Here is a 23,283-nt window from a genome sequence, read left to right as displayed (position 1 = left end):
TTTAGCAGCATTTCAGATGCTTCATGGTACCTAAGAATCTACATAAGGACAGTAGTTATGGCACTGGATTTAAGAGGGAACGCTTCTAGAACATCTGTTGGGAACCAGGCAGCATGATAATCCATGGCACCTCTCAAAGCAGTTCATCAGTTTGTTCTTGTGCTGGGAACTGCACTAGATCTTCATCGTCTACAATGTGAGGCCAGGAACCTAGCTGATGTGGAGAAGCCTACACACATAGGTCTGTAGAAACTTGATCATACCTTCAGTCCTTTCAGATGAAGTTATGATCTCCTGGCAGCAATTTAATTTAGAAATCATTGAAAGAAATTACAAAATTTTATTGAGGATGTCTTAGCGTACTCCAGCCCAGCAGGTGGGAACCACTCTAAAAACCCTAGAACTCCAGTCAGGTTTGAATTCATATAAACTGCACATCTTTAGCGATCCTAGAGAACTTTAACATCACTTTAACATCACTTTAGTGATGCTAGAGAATGGAAAAAGGTTATCACTTCATACTGTCAATCACACTGCTTTGAAGGAGAAAGTTAGAGACTGACTAACATAGATTCTCTCTTTTTGCTAAGCAAAGGATCATTCCATTGTTTTATCTAGCCCAATATATATTGAAAAGGTAGATGAACATTGATTCAACTGCCTGGTTAATTGCTTTTTTTAGCAGTATGGAGAAATAACTCTTTGCCAAATGCCAGCTGAGCTGTGGCAGGAAGTTACAAGTTTGCCTCACAAAGCCAGTTATCCAAGCTAGGATTTTAAGGGTTTCTACTCTATTATTACAAGCAAATTCAAATACACTATTGAAATCATGTACGTCCAGATGTAATGTGGGCATTCTGAGGGAATTTAGAGGCTTAGCATTTCCTACAGGTTCCCTGCAATATCTCTGTATAAATAAGAATAGAACCCAGGTGGATCAGTTCACTTTCTCTCCTGTGCCTTACAGGATATTTAAGTATTTCACTTCCAAAGGGCTGGATTGTTTCTATCCCTAGGTAAGAAACCTAATTTAGATGCTTATATTAATTTCCCTGGATCTGAGCCACATTGTATTTAATAATCAAAGACTATGCACTATCCTACTGATGTGATTTGCAAGCCTTCGAAAATGGTATTATTAAGTGTTGCAGAGAGAAAGCCAATAATATCTATTCTTTATCCTATGCTATTTGTTTTGCTTTCATAGCTAACCAATGAGCTACTATTACAAGCAGCTGCAAAAAGCATTAGTTTTAAACACAGTACACTGGTGCAGTACAGTTACCTTTAATTTAACCATCTCTGCAAGTAAGTATTTTTGCTCTTTTTATCAGGTACATCTTTGCTGAGAAACATTAAAGCATAAGTAAAATATCCTCATTCTTTATTAGTTATGCTACTGCAGGCACTCAGTATTGTGTTAACTCCTAAGTTTTGCTTGTAAATTCCTTCAGCAGCCCAACTCTCATTAGCAACTTCTAACACCATAAAAATAACGTTTTGTCCAGTATGTTACATATTCTTGGCTCATGCTATAGCCTCAGCTTTAAGAATTACATTACGCTGTGTACAAACAACCAGCAAAATCAAGCTTTTCATCTTAGTAAATGCAATTACATCACTAGTAAACAAAATAAGGCTAGGCAGGGGCTCAGACATGCTGATGAATCATACTGGATGTTTCCAGGTACACTCTGAGTCAGGAACAGGAAATAAAAGCACAGAAGAAGCCATTCTGTTTTGGGAAAGGAGGAGAAAAGATAAGGAGAATTTGATAATACAGGTATAAACTCATCTATACTGTTGGCTTTCAGGGCCTGAAGTTAATGTTTTAGCTTCAACCACAGATGACATCTGTATCTGCCCACACAGAACTAGTAAGGATTCAGAAGAACTATTTTGCTCCCTGCTGTGGGGGTGGTAATCACTATATCATGTGTCATGGGGAAGGCAATCATAAGATGGTGCATCGTCAGGGAACAAGGTGAGAACATCTTTGGCCATCCTAGCCAGACCTTAACGGATGCATCTTTCCACAGTTATAGCTTTTTACCTCTAACTAGAAGGTTCACAAGAACATTCTATTATAAAACAATTAAATAAATGTGCATCTGTGTGTTCATGTGTATGTATATCCATGCACCAATTTATGCTGTGGGCCTCACAGTTGGAATGCATCTTGGAAGAACAGGATCTAGATGCGTGCCCTTGCAGCAAAGAAGGCTAAAAATGTTCCAGGCTGCATTAGACAAAACATTGTCAGCAGGTCAAGGAAAGTGATCCTTCCCCTCTACTCAGCTCTGGTGAGGCATAAACCTGGAATGCTGTGTTCAGTTCTAAATTCCTCAATACAAGAGATACACAGACATACTGCAGAAAATTCAGTGAAGGGTCACAAAGATGATAAAGAGATTGGTGAATCTCTCCTATGAATAAAGGACAAGAGAACTGGATTAGTTCAGCCTGGAGAAGAAAAGGTTCAGGGATCTCATCAGCGTATAGAAATACTTGAAGGGAGGGTGCATAGATGTCTGAGCCAGGCTCTTCAGGGGAGTCCAGTGGGAAGTTCAGAGGCAATGGGCACAAACTCAAACACAGAAGGTTTTGTCCGAACATTAGGAAACACACTGTGGGGGTGGCTGGACCCTGGCACAGGCCTTGGAGGTAAGGCCATTTGGACATAGTCCAGGGCAACTGGCTCCTGGTGCCCCTGCTTAAACAGAGGTGTTCAATCAGATGACCCCCAGAGGTCCCTTCCAACCTCAACTGTTCTGTGATTTTGTGATTATGTATATGTTTATCATACCATGTTAAAAAAGACATATCCACAAACTGTCTTTAGTGTTTTTTCTTCATTCTACATGTACTAATTATGTTTATTTTTATATTTTTTAATTTCATTCAAAAATACTGCTGAAAATTGAGGGCAACTGTGATGACTTTTAGTAACTAAAATATCGTCTTACTTGTTGAAGAACTGAAAACTTAAAAGCTTGGTTTGTTATCTTACTCTTGGTGAAGAATGTTATCTTGTTGAAGAACTGAAAACTTAAAAGCTTGGTTTGTTATCTTACTCTTAGTGAAGAATGTTATCAAAAATCACAGGAAAAAATATTCATTATATGCTTGGAAGTTAACATTTCAAGTACATAATCTAAATACTTCTTCATTAATAAGGTTTAAGGCTCCCACAAATTTTTACTCTCTCTCAGTCCTTTAAGAGTAAAAATTAATATAAATTAATTTTTTTGGGAAAGGAGGAAGCTCTTCTGTACAGAGCAATACAAAATATTTGGAAGACCTACTGAAAGAAAGTATATATTACTTATTATAACATGAAATATTTTGTTTTATATTGGTCAAGCCACTAATCTTTCTAGTTTGACTTGAATGAATAAATATGAAATATTTTAGTTTAGCAGATGGTTTCAGCCAAATCAAGGGAGCAAAACCTGCAACTTTGCAGGTTCTGTTGTTTCATTTTCAGCTTCATGATCGGTTTCTCCTAAATTCTTCTATTGAATTTTGAATTACATTGTTTGATATCCTATTACTCAAGGCTGACTTCATTGCCAGTATAATTACTGCACCTTGAAAGTGAAATGAGGTATCATAAAAACTCAGGCTATAAATTTAAGCCCTCATTTTAGGAGGACCTCAGTACAATCTTCCCAATCTGTTAATCTTTGCAGTCTATGACTTCATCTTTTATAATGAATTTAAAAATAAGGAGCAGGTTGTTTTTTTTTTTTCTCAAAGGTCTAATGATTAGATTTTAATTTTGACCTCACTTCTCTTCAGACCTCTTCAGTTAATTTTCAGTGCAATGGAAATGATAGTGTTCTACTAGATTTATACATAAGTATACACTATAGTAGAGAAAATTTCATGTTTTGCTAATAAAAGTAAATTTTCACTGCCAGCTTTCAATAATTTTCTGTTGAAGCTGTTATATCTTAATTTTAACTTGTAAACAATTTTAAATACATTTTAGCATTACAGCAAACATTTTATATGATGCAGTATTCAATTGTGGTCAAGCACCAGTGCATAAGAGTTAATTTTCAGATTAAATTGAACAAACAATAGAGAGAACTGTCAGAAGTATATAACTCTAAAATAATTATTTTATAAACGCCTTATGAACAGTTTTGAAACTATTATTATATTTTTTTCATTATATCCTCTCTCTGGTCACTTGCTCCTGGCTGTTCAGAAAGAAACGCGTTCTCTCTAAAAGCTGGACTTGAATCTGAAGAAAGTTTTATTAAAAATTGTTTTTAAAGACACACAATGGAACTAAGCTTGAGGTAAACACAACTGTTTTAATAGTTTACAGGTAGGTGTCAGTGATGTGAGAGAACAATGATATGCTTACATTTGTTATGCTTATCTATGATAGGCAGTGGAAATGTAGGATTTAATTTAGTTGTTAAACATGGAAGATAGTGATACTTAAGATAACTTAAGGTATCTAGGATGTTCGCTTGAGAATGAGAATATATATAACAAAGTGGACGCAATTCAGTTGCATAAAGGATGGACTTCAGTACTGTTGTCAGTGTCCCAAGGTATCCTTATGTGTTAGGGACACAGAGACACCAGAGAAAACACAGAGGTAAAGTCCCTATTGACTGGAGGAATGTAGTAAAAATTATGGGCCATACATTTAGAATTTGTAGTGGGATTTGAAGCTTCTGAACATAAAAATAGTTTGAAATCTCACCTCTAAATTATTTCAGCTGACACTTTATATATCATAGAATCATAGAACAAACCAGGTTGGAGGCAACTTTGAAAGATCTTCTGGTCCAGCCTTTCATGAGGAAGGGAATATAGATGAGAATGAGACCATTACATACCTTACACACATACATACATATACCTAACCTGGTATTTTCCACTTTTCACCATTTTCAGCAAACAAAATAGTTGTACTCATTTTGTCTGGTTTATGTAGATAGCCTCATTTAACTCTGTAGTGGTAGATCTTACAGATATTAATTATAATGAAAATTATTACTAAGAGCTAGGGCAGAGACCATTAATCAACAAAGCCTGCATAATCTCTTTCTACGCAGTAAGAGGCAGAGGTGAGGCTGTGTGTGAACAGTTTTAAGTTACCTTTTGTAAGCACTTGGCAGATTAAAACCAACACTTTAAAGACTGCAATAATGCACAGTATTGTGCGCTAGATTCGCAGTTGGTGTAGATGTTGAAAAATAAAGACCTCATATTTCTGACAAACAAACCTTTAGCTTTGTCATTTTGGATGGTTTCTTTTGTAGCATGTTTTATATTGGAAAGTAAATTAGAAAACCCACCCAACTCCCTGAGATCTCAGTATGACACAAAGTGATTGTAAATCTTAGTATCATGATTCATGATAGTTCTTGTTTTAGTCATCTCCTTTCTAGCATTCTTTTCTTGACCCCTTTCAGAGTAAGTATATTTTTTGTAAATCATAGACATTATAATTTCATTATTTGGTCATGTAGTGAGCTCCAGTCTTAGCCTATCTTGATCTTTCAGTGACTCCATTGTTCATTCATTGAACTGTCACACCTCAGGATTTGATCTCTAAGGGACAGTAATTGTGCTCAAATGAAATGAAGAACACTGTCATGATGTCATACAGTATGGAATATCCCATTAGTTATTTGGGGTCTCAGCTGTGTCTCTTCCCAGCTTCTCGCCCACTGCTGACATACTGGCTTTTGGATGGGTAATGGAGTAGGGAAGAGAGGAAGCTTCGGTACTGTATAAGCACTGTTTAACAATAGCCAAAACATTGGTGTGTTACCCAGCAGTTTAGCCACCATACAGGCTGCCATGAAGAAAGTTAACCCACACACTAGCTGAAAGGTGAATGATGATCTAGAGGTACCAAACAGAAGAAAATTGCTATTTACTTCTGTGAAAGGAAAGAAAAAAAATGAAATAAAAAGAAACCAATGCCTGAATCACAGAATCATATAAGCATTCATAGGATGGGAGCTCCAAAGGACCTCCAGCAATTAATTAGTTCAAGTTCTCACTTAAATGAGGGCTAACACAAACACTGGATTTGGTGATCATCTGGCCTAGCTAATTTAGGAAAATCTTCAATGAAGAAGACTGGTTAGAATCATAGAAGAGTTAGGGTTGGAAAGGACCTCAAGATCATCTAGTTTCAACCCCACTGCCACAAGCAGGGACACCTCACACTAAACCATCCCACACAAGGCTTCATCCAACCTGGCCTTGAACACTGCCAGGGATGAAGAATTCACAACCTCCCTGGGCAACCCATTGCAGTGCCTCACCACCCTAACAGGAAAGAATTTCTTCATTATACCCAATCTAAACTTTCCCTTTTTAAGTTTTAACCCGTGACCCTTTGTCCTGTCACTACAGTCCCTGATGAAGAGTTCCTCCCCAGCATCCCTATAGGCCCCCTTCAGGTACTGGAAGGCTGCTATGAGGTCTCCACGCAGCCTCCTCTTCTCCAGGCTGAACAGCCCCAACTTTCTCAGCCTATCTTCATACAGGAGGTGCTCCAGTCCCCTGATCATCCTCATGGCCCTCCTCTGGACTTGTTCCAACAGTCCCATGTCCTTTTTATGTTGAGGACACCAGAACTGCACACAATACTCCAGGTGAGGTCTCAGGAGAGCAGAGTAGAGGGGCAGGATCACCTCCTTCGACCTGCTGGTCACGCTCCTTTTGATGCAGCCCAGGATACGGTTGGCTTTCTGGGTTGTGAGCGCACACTGCTGGCTCATGTTCATTTTCTCATTGAAAAGCCTCTGAAAAGCTTTTCTGTAATGGTTCACTGCTTTCCAAGCGATTCCCTGCTCCAGCCAATTTCCAACCCAAACAGTCCACACTACGATTTGGGGCATTAGCCTCTTCTTCCATTTTGGTGCTTCTAAGAAGAATTTGATTCCATGACCTTCCATGACCTTCTCTTCAAGAAGTCTGAAGTTGCTACTACATCACCACTTAGCCTTCTCTTCACCAGAAGCCCACTTCCTCAGCCTTTCCTTTCATAGCTGACATGGAATATTGGTAGCCCATCAGTGGACCTTCCCCAGTTCCTTCATATGCCTTTCAAAGTGTGGATTGCAAAATTGGAAACAGTATTCCAGCTGCAGCACTAGTATCACCAGGTATTATGGGGATAACTTCATATAGCCTGCTGAGAAAATTTTTCCTGACGTAGACCAACATGCAGTTTTCGTCATTCATACCTTTGGCTCATACTCAGCTCAATACCTGTCATAACATCCAGGACTTTTTTTCTGAGAATATTTACTATTCTACCTGTCCTTCTTAGCATGCTATGATATCTGTGGTTATTCCTCTTCAGTGATACAACTCCACACTTCTTGGCTGTCTATTGACCCAGTCTTTAAATTTATTGAGGTCACTCTGGATGAAGGGCTATCATTAATTTTTTCTAATTCTGAACAGTTTTGCTTTTAAACAGAGTATTCAGCAATTGCAGATTATAAATTGATGAGAATTTTCTCAGTAACAGTGATATTATTATTAGTTATAAAATAATAATTTAAAAAATACCTGAGGTGGAAGCAGTGGTAATCTGATATAAGCAAGTAGCATACTTAGGTCATTGCATCGCCTCTGCATATCATACTTCACCCACATCATTAAGGCATGGAAAATAGTCTCTTCATCTGGAACGTTCACATCATCACTAGCAAGAAGTTTATGGAGTTCTTCAGCTGGTAAAAGCAAAAATTCTTGATTTCTTATAACTTCCATTATATTCTCCTGAGAAGAGAAAGTATTTCAGATTATGTAATACTGGAAGAAAATAAAAACAGCTGCCAAAGCTAATAAACCCATAGGATTAATCGATCCCTACCATACCCAGCCCTCTTACAGCTCATAAGGAATACTAACCCATGATGATTAGAATTAAAAAGCTGTAGTTATAATTCATATACAAATATATTCAGAAAATAATATAAAGATTATATGGTAATAATTAAAAATTGTTAGAATTACTAAAGGCTAGGGCAGATTTGCACATTGTTTGGAATTTTTCTAAACTCGTGTAATTGAGCGCATGCAATATATTATCAATCTTGACATGCTCATACAACATTTTCCTGTATTGCACTATCTGATATTTTTCTTAAATAACTTGTCAGTCATATACATTTATATTATCAATATCCAGATGATGGCTATCTATACATATGACAAGGCTAAGAGGAAGAACAACACCATGAAATTAGCATTATTTCTTGACCTTGTTTGGGACCGATTATTAACATCCTGCTAGCATGCAAACTGTGTACAGCAATTAAAAACTCACAGTATGGACATTTATAACACGCATATGAATAACTATAAAAATTTAAAAAAATATATAAACTATATAAAACATATCAATATCAACTAAAGAGAAATGTTTAATTTAATTGACTGAATCCTAAGGACTTAATTAAGCACCCTCTGAACTACCTACTCTACATAAACTTGACAAAACAGAGCCACAGTTCTGCAGGGTATATCTTTCTCCAAGAGTGCTTGATCTTTGTGGAGAAACTGCACATGTGTTCTCATATTCTCGATTCACAGATAACTGTAAGAAGTGAAGTAGGTATATACTGGATGCATATACCTGGAAAAAAAAAACTATAAACCAAATATGTAAAAAATTATGGAGGAAGAAATTGCAATATCTGATATTTAAAAGATAATTGTGACTTTCATAATTTTTTAAAAATCAACCACAGAATCGTAGTATACCAGCTTGGAAGCGCCTCAAAGGTCATCTAGTCCAACTTTTCTTGGCAAAACCCTGGTCCAAACAAGATGGCCCATCACGCTGTCCAACTGAGTCTTAGAAATATTCAGCACTAGGGAATCCACCATTTCCCTAGGGAGATTATTCCAATGCTGACTGTCGCATTGTGAAAATTTTTCCCCTAGTGTCTAACCAGAATCTTCCCAGGAGTAAACTGTACACATTAGCCCTTGTCTTTTCCATGTGACTTGTAAAAAGTGACTTGTAAAAAGGAAGTTTCTGTCTTCTTTGTAGCCACCCTTTAAATACTGGAACATGGTGACCAGGTTCTTTTCTTAAGCCTGAACAAATCCAGTTATCTCAGTCTTTCCTCATATGGCAAGCTTCCCAGGCTATTTTGGATAGAGTAAGATGAGAAGCAGGGATGGAATGACAAAACATCAATTAAGGACTTAGCTGTAAAGACATCAAAATTGAGGGAAGTGGATAATTACACTTCTACACTCAATTCAGTTCTTAACATATCAAAATTCAAATTAATGCTTCTTATAATCATTTCCTTGAGTTCGGGCCTGTGGAAAGACTGATTGGTCCTCAGGAACTGAAATAGCAGTAACATAGTATTACTGACACGTAATAATAAAAAAAAAATAAATGGTGCAAGACTTGACTTAAAACTTCTGAATTGAACTCTGGCCCTCATAAGTTACATGTTGCTTTTTGTTCACTCCATGCAATATAAGAAACTATTTTAATTCTTCAATATCCTAGTTCTTGAAAGTTACTGCTTAAAAGAATCTACTAAAAATTAACTTCATATTATTTCTTAGGAGGTAGCAGAGACAATGTGTGATGTGACATGTGATAATGTGCCTGCAATCACTGTAGGCTACTAAATACCAAACAGCCGCTCACTCACTCCTCCCACCCCTGGGTAGGATGTAAAGAGAATCTGAAGAATGGGAACTCCACGGGTTGAGATAAGAACAGTTTAATAATTGAAATGAAATAAAATATAATAATTATATAAATAATGACAATTACAGTAATAATAGTATTAGTACCAATGACAATAATCAGGTAACAAAGAAGAGAGAAGCAGGAATAAAATTCAAGAAACACAAGTAGTGTAAAATACAACTGCTTGCCATCTGCTGACCAATGCCCAGCCCATCCCCAAGCAGTGATCAGTTATTTCCAGCCAAGTGCCCCAGATTTCTGTACTGAGCATGACTTTTTATAGTATCAAATACCCCTTTGTCTAGTTTAGGTCAGCTGTCCTGTCTGCTCCCACCCAGCTGCTTGTGCCCCAGCTCCTTGGAAGAGCATGAGAGACTGAAAAGTCCTGGATCAGGGTAAGTGCTACTCAGGAACAACTGAAACATCAGTGTGTTATCAACATGATTCTCAGACTAAAGCCAAAACACTGCACTGTACCAGCTACTAAGAAGAAAATTAACACTATTGCAGCAAAACTCAAGACTCAACACTATTGCAGCAAAACTCAAAACATGACTCAGGTTTGTTTGTTTTTAAATTGCTTGATTTAATGTCAGCAGGTACCTCAAAACCTAGATTTTAATGCTCTAAGGTTTTAATCTGTTGACTCCTGATAAAGTTTAAATTGTGCATCTACAGCTTTGTACAAGAGCACGGAAATCTAATGGAACTAGTTCTCAGGCACTTAACGGCAAGTTGGCTTAATTAATTTTAATTAAAAGGCATAAAACTCAGAAAATTTCACTGTGCTTCTCAATAAAATGATTTATAAGCCAAAGTTTAATTAAGACTGGTTAAACTGACATTAAATCCCATTATGACAAAAATATAACCCTACTTCTTAATAGAAGCCAACACCAAACTTTGCAGTAGCATATTAATCCAAAGACCTAATATTATTGAAAAGTATTGTGATGGTAGAATACATTTTACGAACTCACAGAACTGAACTGATTTTTAATAGCATTCAAATAAGGGAGTCTAAATTAAAAATAATAATTTTAGGTTTGATTAAGATTTTGTATCATTTTAATTTTTGTTTCATTTGGATATATGCTTAAGGACAACTTATTCCAGCCTTTTTACTGATTTACCATTGACTGAAAATAGAACACAACAAAGTTTTCAGACAAAAGATATATGAGCTCAAATCTGTGCTTCTAAACATCTGGACTTACACTAGTCTCATGTTACCCAGGGCTGAGTATTGCAGAAAATGCTATTTAATAAAAATTCTTTATATAGACTTATAACTTACATATAAACACACAGCAATAAAACCCAGGTTCTTGAGCTTCAGAGATTAAACTCTCTCCTTCATGTATTCAGCATTTCATAGACTGACTATTTAAGGTTTAGAACTTCCTAGATCACATTTTATTTTTCTTGAGACTCATTTCATTTGGAGCAGCAAAGCATATTTCATTGCCTTGCTGTTTTATCGTAAAGGAAATAATTTATTAAATGCTTATTGTGCAAAAATACCTATCTTTCTTGTAAAATATTATTGGTCTTTGTTTTGCACCTTAGAGAACAGGATACAAAAGATGTCTGTCATCTACTGGTTAAATCGTTCAGGATAAATGAAACAAATTTTAAATCATCCTGAAATTAAGGTACAAGATAAGAATTGAGCTACTCAGTCCTGTTCTAGCGAAGTTCTTTCAGAAATGCTTAAGTCTTCAAGGGCTGACAAACTTAATTTTCAGAATAATGGTACTTAGCATTTAAGCATATTCAGGATTATGTTACAGAGGTCTGTGAGTTTTAACGAGCTGTAACTTTTGATTCTGATACTTAAGAAGCTTTGTAGATCTGGTCTTCACTGTCTCATAAGTCTCATAAAGATCAACTGGACTGTGCCTAATGCCTCTCCTGCATGGGTCATTCACTCAGCCCTTCCCTTCAGCAAGAATAGTAATGTTCTAATTAATTGTAGTAGTAAGTTTTGTTTTTAAATCAGAAAAGGTAACAGAATAGAAAGTCTCTGAACCCATTTGGAGAAAGTTATGTCTCATTTGGTTGCCCTTTCAGTTTCTCAAAATGGTCACGCAATGACCATTGCTGTGGGGTCAACCATTTCCACGGCAGAGCTGTTTCACTTTTAAACCTTTTCAGCAGCGCGCAGGGTTAGAATTACATAGCCATGAAGTATAGGTCATGCAAACAAAATATATCCATATTTAAAGATAGACAAGCAAAGACCTAAGTATCTGAGTATAACAGATTGTACATTATAAGAAAATAGATGCTTTAATGAAACTATTGCCAAATAGAACTTCATAAAAAGAAATCCTAGTTCATATATCTTTACAATTATGCTATCAATACCAATTAATTTGATTACTTTAAAAAAAAAAAAAAACAAAGGTACTTATAATGATCATTAGTTCACACGGAATCAAATTATCTTGCAAAAGTTAGTTTGTATTGATGTTTATGTCATTGATTTCACTAATCAGCATGCATCCTCTGTATGGAAGAAACTGAGAGTAATTTCTTTGGTATTATGAAAAATATGAAATACTTTTGGCCTTTGAAAACTAATGTCATGTTCCAAGACTGCTGTTTAGAATATGTTACATCAGAGTTGCCATGGCAGCAAAATGTTTAGAAGGATTTTTTTTTATTTTTTTTTTTGTTTGGATGTAGGGGTCTTATTAAGAAGTTTAACATTTTAATAATTTTGATGCTGTGACCTTTCTGATACAAAAAATGAGAAATGCATAAAATAATGCTGAAAAAATAGTATCTGTACATTAGCCTTTCACATAAATAGTATATGACTAATGTTATATTTTAAGCCCATGCTGCTATTTAGTTTAGAACCTAAGTTTTCATGAGAACATTTAAATAAATTAATAAATATTGCATCTGATTTTTATATTAAATCATACAGTATACTTTCTGAAATGCAAAAGACCTGAAAACCAATTTTAATTTTGGTCAAGCTATATGAACTATTTTGGTCCGGAATTATTCCCACTCAGCTACATTGAATACAACCCCTCTTGTTTCATAGACCAAGTTTTCCCTTTCAGCTGGGTGTCATATAAGACTACATCCCCTTTTCAAAAATTGTCCTATCATGTATCTTCTTTCCTAAGGACAATGGGCTTTTCAACTTTCTGAACTCTCATTAGACAAAGGACCAGTACTAATTAATATGCTTATGCTCTGGTTCTTCAGCCAAACCTTAGATTTTATTTGAGAGTGAGTTCCACCTGTCTTATGCAGTATAAAGAGCTACATGTTTCCTCCAGTACCAGATGCCAACCTGATGTCACTCGTACGGAAGGCATATAAAGGCTGGGATGTTCAGTGGATAGGCAGACAGTGGAAAGAGATCATGTCAGTGTAAGCTACTCTGAACTTTGTCAGAGGGAGATCAGCAGCTGCTGCTTTCTCAGGAGAGCAAATTGAAGATAGAAGAGGCTGTGACTATGGATACCATCTCAGACAGCACACGGAAATACTAATAGAGACTTCTAGATTTCAAAGTTAGACTGCTACAATCTAAATATTTTCCTTTTTTATTTATTTTTTTTTTCCCAGAAAAATCTGGGGGTTCTAAATGACTGCAGAATTAGCCAGATTATAGTCTAATCAATATCATGCAACATTCTGGGATATGACAATTTAAATGTAGTTCACAACCAGCTGGTCATACACACTTGCTGATATACCAGTTCATCACAATAAACTGGCTAAAACGTTCAAGCTAGAAGGCCTTAATTTTGCATGTTTCATTAACTGTGTCAGAATGATTAATGTTTGTTTCCTGTATTACTGAAGGACCTTGTCTCACACATCCTGCATAGAATCATAGAATCGTAGAATAGTGCATCCCCAGCATCCCTATAGGCCCCCTTCAGCCTTCTCTTCTCCAGGCTGAACAGACCCAACTTTCTCAGCCTATCTTCATACGGGAGGTGCTCCAGTCCCCTGATCATCCTCACGGCCCTCCTCTGGACTTGTTCCAACAGTTCCATGTCCTTTTTATGTTGAGGACACCAGAACTGTACATAATACTCCAAGTGTTGTCTCATGAGAGCAGAGTAGAGGGGCAGGATCACCACCTCGACCTGTTGGTCACACTCCTTTTGATGCAGCCCAGAATACAGTTGGCTTCCTGGGCTGCGAGCCCAATGTACTCTTCATATCTAAGAAAATCCCAAAAGCCTAAACCTGTATACAAAACAGACACAATTTGCTAAAGGGAGGAGTACATCCACACATCTTGCTTCCCCCAACTGAAACAGTCTTTCAACACTGTTCTAGAAGGTTCTGCATCCCATAAAACTTGGAACTTCTGGGTGCTAACTAAGCCCTAGTGCATGCATAACATGATCTTCCTAGCATGGCATCCAGGAAAAACAGAACTCTAGTAGCCTGTAAATGAGTCCTCTTGTCATTACTCCACCTTCCCTTTTTTTTTTTTTCCCTCTCTTTTTTTAGGTCTCTCTTATTGTTAGTTTACCCTTCCATAATAAAGTAAATAGGCCTCAGGAGAACATCTTGGGGACCTAAAATCTGGAATGTTTGTGCTCCACAACCTGAGTTGACCCAGATTGATATATTTGGCATTGGAAATATTCTCAGCAGAATTTCAAGAATACAGCAAGAGATGAGCACTGTGAATCCTCTAGAGGTGGTATTTTGGACTGAAAAAGCTGTAAGTGACAAAAACAGACTCAAAGTGCAAACTTGTCACAATGGTGAAGTACTGTAGAGTGCAGATACACACTTGTACCGGCTGATGACTGCCTTGTTTTGCTTTTACTTGAATAAGATGTACCCCTAGCACTTCCCAAAAACAGAAAATATGAGCTGTGCTAGCTTTTTTAATTGTGCAGTTTGCACAACAAGAATGCAACACTTCTCACATAGGTAACAGAATGACAATTTTATGGGTTTACATTAAAACACTCCAGGGAAGTAGTAATCATGACAATCATGTTCTTACTCTCCTAAGACAACTTTTCTTTCTTCCCTACCCTATTCCTGTAATAATGCTTTGGTACAAGTTTGCTACCCCAGTCCAGCACTATCCTCCAATTTATGGTCTGGCCACAGTGGCTTCCCTAACCTGTAGCTCACAGAATCATTTAGATTAGAGAGGAGCACCTGAGATCACCTAGTCCAATGCCCTTGTTCAAGCAGGATCGAATACAACAGGTTGTTCAAGACTGTCTAGTTGGGTTTTGAGTATCTCCATAGAAGGTCACTCCATAACCTGTATTCACAATGTATTCCAGTGTTTGACCACACTCACAACAAAGAAGCGCTTTCTCATGTTCTGATGGAATTTTATGATTTTTAATAAGGGTCCATTCCCTCTTGTCCCATCACTGGGTGCTACTGAGTATACCTCTCTCATCTTCAGTCCCTTTATTCAGGAATTTATACACATTGACAAGATTTGCTTTCTCTTCTCCAGGCTAAAAAGTCACAACTGTCTCAGCCTCTCCCAATATGAAAAATGCTCAAGCAGCCTTGGAGCAACCACCGGAGATAAACCACTCCATAACTTCCCCATGAAGTTCTGTTCCATGAAGAACAGAACCATTTTGTAGGATAAGACATAAGAACCATCACTTACAATGTCACACAGTGAAGGATAATACCAGGGTGAAATCATGACCATAGGAAAGAGGATAATTTCCATGAACAGCCCCATCAACATTCCCCACAGCTTGTGGCCATTGCTGGAATACTCTATCCATTGTAGATTAAAATTCATTCAGGATGGGAACATGCACCCGCACATTCTGTAGCAAGTTGTGCTGGTTTTGGCTGGGATAGAGTTAATTGTCTTCGCAGTAGCTGGTGTGGGACTATATTTGAGATTTTTGTGGGAAACAATGTTGATAACACAGATGTTTTCCTTACTCCTGAGCAGTGCTTACACAGAGTCAAGGCCTTTTCTGCTACCAGGGAGTAGGCTGGGGGTACACAATAAGATGGGAGGGGACACAGCAGTGACAGCTGATCCCAACTGACCAAAGGAATATCCCATACCATATGATGTCATGTTCAGCATATAAAGCTGGGGGAAGAAAAAGGAAGGGGAGGACATTCAGAGTGATCACATTTGTCTTCCCAAGGAACCATTACTCATGATGGAGCCCTGCTTTCCTGGAGATGGCTGAACACCTGCCTGCTGATGTGAAGTGGTGAATGAATTCTTTGTTCTGCTTTGCTTGCATGTGAAGCTTTTGCTTTAGCTCTTAGACTGTCTTTATCTCAACCCACAACTTTTCTCAGTGCTACCCTTCCAATTTTCTTTCCCATTCCACCAGGGGGATGAGTGGTGTTCAGTTGCTGGATGGAGTTAAACCACAACGCAGGTACAAGAAATTTTGATCAAATCAGCCCTGGTAGCACACCATAATGGATAACTCATGACTGCAGCCAAGACTTAGAATTGTGGTTTATGACACGTTAAGCAGGATGAGTAAAGACAAAATTAGTGTTAAAGTCTCAGAAGCAGCACTGTTAGGCATCCAGTTGTTCAGCAAAGGTTACAAGTGTGTCGTGAGATTTAACGTAGCTTACTGTGAAGGGGGCCTATAGGGATGCTGGGGAGGGACTCTTCATCAGGGACTGCAGTGACAGGACAAGGGGTAACGGGTTAAAACTTAAAAAGGGAAAGTTTAGTTTGGATATAATGAAGAAGTTCTTTCCTGTTAGGGTGGTGAGGCACTGGAATGGGTTGCCCAGGGAGGCTGTGAATTCTTCATCCCTGGCAGTGTTCAAGGCCAGGTCGGATGAAGCCTTGTGTGGGATGGTTTAGTGTGAGGTGTCCCTGCCTGTGGCAGGGGGGTTGGAACTAGATGATCTTGAGGTCCTTTCCAACCCTAACTATTCTATGATTCTGTGATTTTACTCCACTCAAAATGTAGAATCCACAATTAGGAGGATGTTGATGGTCTGTTACAGAGGCATGTGGCAGTCTGTGTAATCTGGCCTGTGAACCATATCACAAACCAAGTTTGGATGCAGAAAAGCACAGTGCAACCTTTCAAAATTTATGTCAAGGTAAGTACATATTTTTATGTCCTAATGGAGGCCCTGTCTTGTTTATTCTGATTACAGGCTTAGAAAATCAAAACAAGGAAAATGGAGGGTAAAAAGCTAACAGGAACCTAACCCAAATCAAATATGATTAAAAGAAAGCTGGAAACAAGAAAAGAAATATTTCTTGTTGTTAAAGCATCGAGCTCTAGAGCATATTGCCAGTGGATGAGCAGGGAAAAGGTCTGTTACGAGCAGTGTAATAATTTAGGATGCAGTTTACAAAAGGGATTACATGAGGTGGTTTTCCCAGACAGCAGTGAACTGTTTTGGGATTCATTTCAGTTTTGCTCTAACCCAGTTACCCTTCTATTGAACCTAATAACATCGGATTCACTGAAGACTGCTTTCTATAAAGTCATCATCTTAAAGACATCTGGAGATGGACAATTTGTCACTTTGCAGTTGCTTTCAGAAGTAATCATCCTCAACATTAAAATGTTTGTCTAATTTCCCTTTAGAACTCATCTATCTTCCACTCATACATGCTGGATACTGCTTCATATTATTAATTTCTCACCCTGATTAAAGAGCCATTAACGCCAAAACTTAAAAACCTCAAAATAATCTCTTGGGTCTTCAATAACTCAAATGAGTTGAGTGGTTATGGCCTTTCTTCTACAATTCATTCACAGTACTATGTCCTGTAACACCACGTTGTAATGTTCAGGAGTGAAAACAAGATACGTATTCATTAACAACATTTCCTGTGGTAGAACCTTCAGATTCACTGGTAATCTCATAATCACTCACTGGCCTAACCTGACCCTACTTAGCCTGTGAAATGTGATGGAATACAGCACAAAGCAAAGGCTGAAGGCACATGTGAGATCATGTCAAAGTTTCTACTTTCATAAATGATTAATAAATGCTGTAATTAAGATAATATTAAAAAAAGCAATTGAAACCTCAGTCAGTGCATCAGCGTTAAATCTTTTCTAATATTGCAGTACTCCAAACTTTATTTAAAAACAAGTAGCCATTAAAATGAAAATGCATCTAGCTAACCATGGGGAATCGCATGATCATGGATGAAAAATGCCTTGCTCTATTACTCTCCTATCCAAATACTAAATATTTTCTACTATATTGTTTCTTCTGTCTTCATTAGCTATCTCAAAGCATATGTGTTCTGCATCATGTGATATAAGCTGTTGAAGAAAATTTTAGTTACAGTTTTGTTTGAGGAGTGAAACGTTTAAAAATGGTAGTTTATGTTAATATTTCAGATTTAGTAGTCATTTTAACTGAAACCAATTTTTTAAAAAGTCACAGCAGAGACATACAAAGACTTCAGCATTTCTGATTAATTTATAGTAATCAGTATATTGAAGAAGTCTATGACTTCCAAAAGCATTTTTAAAAACAAATAGCCCTGCATACAGAAAATACAAAGTTCAGGATATGCCCAAATCATGTCACTGAATCATTCTCTCACACACTTTGTTTATTATTGTCAGACTCTGATCTACCTTTCAACTAACATCTAGCATACTTTGAAGCACTCCTGAGTCTTAATTAATATTAAAGAGGAGAATGCATTACCAATTAGAAAAACATTGGAACACAAAAAGGATTCTGAGAGAGAACCACCTCTGTATCTGAAATGGACTTCCAAGGACTTCCACTCTGTAAGCAGGTGTGAAGAAAGTCATATAGTAATTACTTTCTAACACCACTTATAGCCCTCAAGCACATTATTAAATCCAGATTAATTCATAAGATACAGCATTTTGGTACAAAATTCATTAAAATAACCACACATACCCCTCCCCTAGCTATGGGGAAATACCCACAGGGATATCATATCCTGAGCTGCAACAAAAGGAACGTGACCAGCAGGTTGAGGGAGGTGATTCTCCCCTCTTCTTCTCTCATGAGAACACATCTGCAGTACTACGCTCAGCTCTGTGTCCCCCAGCAGAAAACGGACATGGACCTGCTTGAGCAAGTCCAGAAGGGGGCCACAAAGATGATCAGAGGGCTGGAGCACCCCTCCTATGTAGACAGGCTGAGAGAGTTGGAGTTGTTCAGCCTGAAGAACAGAAGGATCCAGGGAGACCTTAGAGCAGATTTCTAATAGCTAAAGGGGGCTTACAAGAAAGCTGGAGAGGGACTTTTTACAAGGACATACAGTGATAGGACAAGTGGGAATGGTTTCAAACTGAAAAAAGGCAGATTTAGATTAAACATTAGGAAGTAATTCTTTATTATGAGGGTGGTGAGACACTGGAACAGATTGCATAGACAAACTGTGAATACCCCATCCCTGGAAGTGTTCAAAGCCAGGTTGGATGGGGCTTTGAGCAACCTTGTCTGGTGGAAGGTGTTCCTGTCCATGGCAGCGGGGCTGGAATTAGGTGATCTTTAGGGTGCCTTCCAACCCAAACCATTCTACGATTCTATGATAAGCGGGACTTTTTGTACTCCACAGCATTTCAGAAAATAGCATAATTCACAAAACATGTCTGAACATTAACAGCAGTGATTTGCATATTCTTTCCAACAAAATAATGGTATATATTATACTATAAAATAACCACTGTGTTTAGATCTTATGTGGTTTGTCAAGATACATGGCTGCTAAAAACTTGTCACATTAAGTTGTTGTTTGTGATAGAAAACTTAAAAAAAACTGTTAAATGAATGCTGAAAATATATTAACCTACTGAAAATATATTAACCCACTGTGTGAATCCCAAAAGGGAAATTTCAGATTGAAGTGAAATTGTACAACATTTGTCACCCTGCATATAATATTGATTAAACTGACAGTTACTCTTGTTTTATTGGTGCTTGGGAAATTACAAATTTGGAAGGAATAGACATTATGTTTCACTCTCTCCAAGACTGCATGTTACCATCAAATAAGCTCATGCTGCCAACTAACTATAATATGCAGTAATTTCTTGGTGTCAGTTTTTTATTGGGAAAGGGGAGGAGGTGAAAAGCACTTTATAGCTGTGTCTTGTGGTTGGTTGGTTGGTTGGTTGGTTGAGGTTTTTTTCATTAGCCTGTGTTCAAGTCATCACATAATTCATTGTCATTCTAAGCTTTTTAAAGTACAGTGCTTAAAAAATAATCTGTACTTTTTAAAAGAATCATCTGGGCAAATTTCACCCAAACTCAACTTCCTCAGCGATTTACTACAAAGCCAGGGTTTCCTTACGTAATCAAACCTTTCCTAAAAAATACAAAAAACAGATTTTGAGATGCCTTATCACATGTCTAAAATAACCTAATTTCTTTCTTGTAATTTTAATTTATCAACACAGTTAAACACATAACTTCTGAAAAATAAACAGAACACTACTAGATGAGATTTGTACCTGAAATTATGATGCCTAATGCACCTGACTTTAAAGCAGAACAGGGTTTTTTTAAGATAAAAAATTTAAAACAACAGAGATTTGCTAGATTTTTAGGAGTACCTCTCCTGATACCCTAATGCTCTAGAAGACACTCATTACGTAAAAAACAAACAAACAAAAAAACCCCAAAACAAAACCAAATCCCAAGGTATTTATTTGGATGTTTCTTGATAGCTCACACAGTCTTTGCACAGAATTCAGGTACCTAGATGTTAATCGGTATTTAAGTACTCATAGAACATAAAAAGAGCTGTATGTGTTTAGAGCACAATAGAATGCTTTATGCACAATAAAGAGGATGCTATTTTGAACCTGCCAAAATGAAACAATGCATCTAGTGACATTTTTTAAATTCTATCTTCTTTCTCCAGTGAAAATACACAGATTATTCAGTACAAATCCCCTCTGGAAGGCAAGCCACAAAATCTTTACAAAAAACGTGGTACCAGTAGTACGATGTCTATGTTTCAAGCAGTTTAACAATTCAAGAATCTATCTGAGAAATTTTAGGGAACAAGTCAACCCTCACTCTGAATGAATCCATTTCACCAGCTCTCAAGAAAATACCTTTAGTATTCATGAAGCAGACATTATTCAGTGCCCTCTCACCAAAGCTGATTTTGAACATGGTTCTGTGCATCAGCATTTTTGTCCTAGATATTGTACTGACTATTCAATCAAGATAATTAATGGGATATTAAAATTTTCAAATTTTAAATTGTTTATTTTCATTGGATTTAGAACCCTATCTAATGCTAGTTCTTTGGGATACAGTTTCTTAGGGGGAGTAGATAATACTAAAATACTGATCCTCAGAATGCTGTTATTTTGTGAATATTACATTTTTCCTTGATTAGAAAGCAATGAAATGTAGTAAATTTAAACTTAATGCATCAAATTTTCTAATTAAACAGAATCATAAAATAATTCACGTACAAAGAAACCTCTGGAGATCATGTAGTCCAACCCTTGTTCAAATCAAGGCTAATTTCAAACATAGGTCAGGATGTTCACAGCCTTGTTAAGTCTAGCTTGGAATATTACAAAGCACAGAGATTCCACAGCCCCTCTGGGGAAACTGCTAAAATGACTACTACTGTCATTATAAAGAAAGATTTTCACTTCGAAATTTCAACTGCGGGTTGTTACCCTATGTCCTTTCATTGTTCACCTTCAGGAAGAGAATGATCTTATCTTTTCTATAAGCCCTGATCACTGAAAATACTGAGTCCCCCTTAGCTTTCTTTTCTCCATGAATATCCCCTCAGGTTCTTTTCATATATTATGTGCTTCCTGCTTCATCCTCATAACTGGTTCAATTTACTCTTGAATTGAAATGTCACCAGCTGGAAAATGCAGTCTTGGGTACAAGGGAATAATTTCTGTCAACGGGCTGACTAATTCAGCTGAGTATACAGTTAGTCTTCATAGAAATGCAGCACAGAATTTCATCAGAAGAAAAATTCTGAATACTTTCAATTAATTTACTTAATCCATATTTGTTACAGCAAAATTATACTAATATAATTAGTATAAGTATAATTACTAAATTATCCTTTGTTTTTTCTACTATTCTCATAAAAACAAGTATCTTTAAAACAACATAAAATGGTAAATTCCAGATAAAGGAGCAAAAAAACTGTAAGAAAAAAAATCTTGGGTTTTTTTCCCACATATTTGATTTTTGGTTTATTTTCTTATTTTTTTTTTAGTAACATCTTCAGTCTTCACACATTCACTTAAGGAAACAAATGCCAAAAAACTTTAAAATAATAACCTGAACACTTTTGTGTGTGTGTGTGTGAATAAAATTTTCAATAGAAATCTTTGCAGGTAAAACTACCAAAAATATTACTACTGCAAAACAGTATGACAAAATAACTGACCTTCATGGTTGCAAAATGGATATGAGCCAAATATGCTCATTATGCCAAGTATCATATAGACAGAATTTCTCTAGTGATGTTTTTATTCCAAGTGAAGCAGTTCATGTCTAAAATCATAGAATCATAGAAGGTTAGATATAAAGAAGATGCTCTTTACTGTTAGGGTGGTAAGGCACTGGAATGGGTTGCCCAGGGAAGCTGTGAATGCTCCATCCCTGGCGGTGTTCAAGGCCAGGTTGGACAAAGCCTTAGGTGACATGGTTTAGTGTGAGGTGTTCCTGCCCATGGAAGGGGGGTTGGAACTGGATATTCTGAAGGTCCTTTCCAACCCTAGCTATTTTATGATTCTATTGTTGCAAAAGAATTTTAAATAGAACTTGTCAGTCTTTTCTTTCCTCTAACCTTCTCTTAAAATGAGCAAAGTTAAAGAAACTGTGCCTGGAAGGTCTGAGATACCAAATTAACATCAGGCCATTAGACTGATCTCAGATCTCATTCATAGTGCTGCTTAAACGATAGTCTTGCCGTTGATAACACCCTTGCCATTTTCTTTCATTTTCTTTTTCAAAATTTTCTCATTCCTTTTAAGGAAGTTCTGATATGTTCAGTGAAGGCATCTTATCCTGATAACATATTTTCCAATCACTTGCTACTATTTCTACTATTTCAGTGGACTTAGAATACTTTCAGAAAATTATGCTTGTAGAAAGGTCCATATCAGCAACTAATACACAGCCCTTTTGTGAATGTTATGTACAACACAGGGAAAAGTCCCCAATCTTTTATGTAAAGAAACTAATATAATTTAAATATGTATCTGTATTACCTGAATCCTAGATTACTGCTATTTTAAAAAATAAAGAAATACAGTTATGCAAACAATAGAATGTGGCCTACTGCAATGACTTATGCTGTTTTGAACTTTTAACTGAAAATCTTAAAAACCTAATTCTTGGTAGGACACAGAAGAAGGGGATTGGACTATACTACCTGTATGGAATTCTTTAATTGAAGCACAATTGAAATGATTAATTCTCTTTAACCTTTGTATTTTGGGAAAAAAAATTTCCTTACCCAAACTGGTTGTGATAGCAGAATCATAATCCTTTGCTCTACTTTGTTTAATCCTACTGAAAACAGCAGCTACACTGACTAGACATAACTCTACTGAAAAAGGTTGAAGGGTGGA

General features: G+C 36.9%; 1 protein-coding gene across 2 annotated transcripts in view; it reads right to left on the bottom strand.

Moving 5' to 3' along the window:
• Positions 1-23,283, bottom strand: part of KLHL1 (kelch like family member 1) — a 196,870-nt gene that overhangs the window by 63,646 nt on the left and 109,941 nt on the right. For both annotated transcript variants that reach the window (XM_065675814.1, XM_065675815.1), the window contains one exon: positions 7,564-7,776. In XM_065675814.1, the coding sequence (XP_065531886.1) occupies positions 7,564-7,776 (213 nt within the window). The remainder of the gene's footprint in view (positions 1-7,563; positions 7,777-23,283) is intronic.

This window comes from Lathamus discolor, chromosome 4, assembly GCF_037157495.1.
Source record: "Lathamus discolor isolate bLatDis1 chromosome 4, bLatDis1.hap1, whole genome shotgun sequence".
Classification (NCBI taxonomy): domain Eukaryota; kingdom Metazoa; phylum Chordata; class Aves; order Psittaciformes; family Psittacidae; genus Lathamus; species Lathamus discolor.
This window is presented reverse-complemented; position numbering and strand designations above follow the sequence as displayed.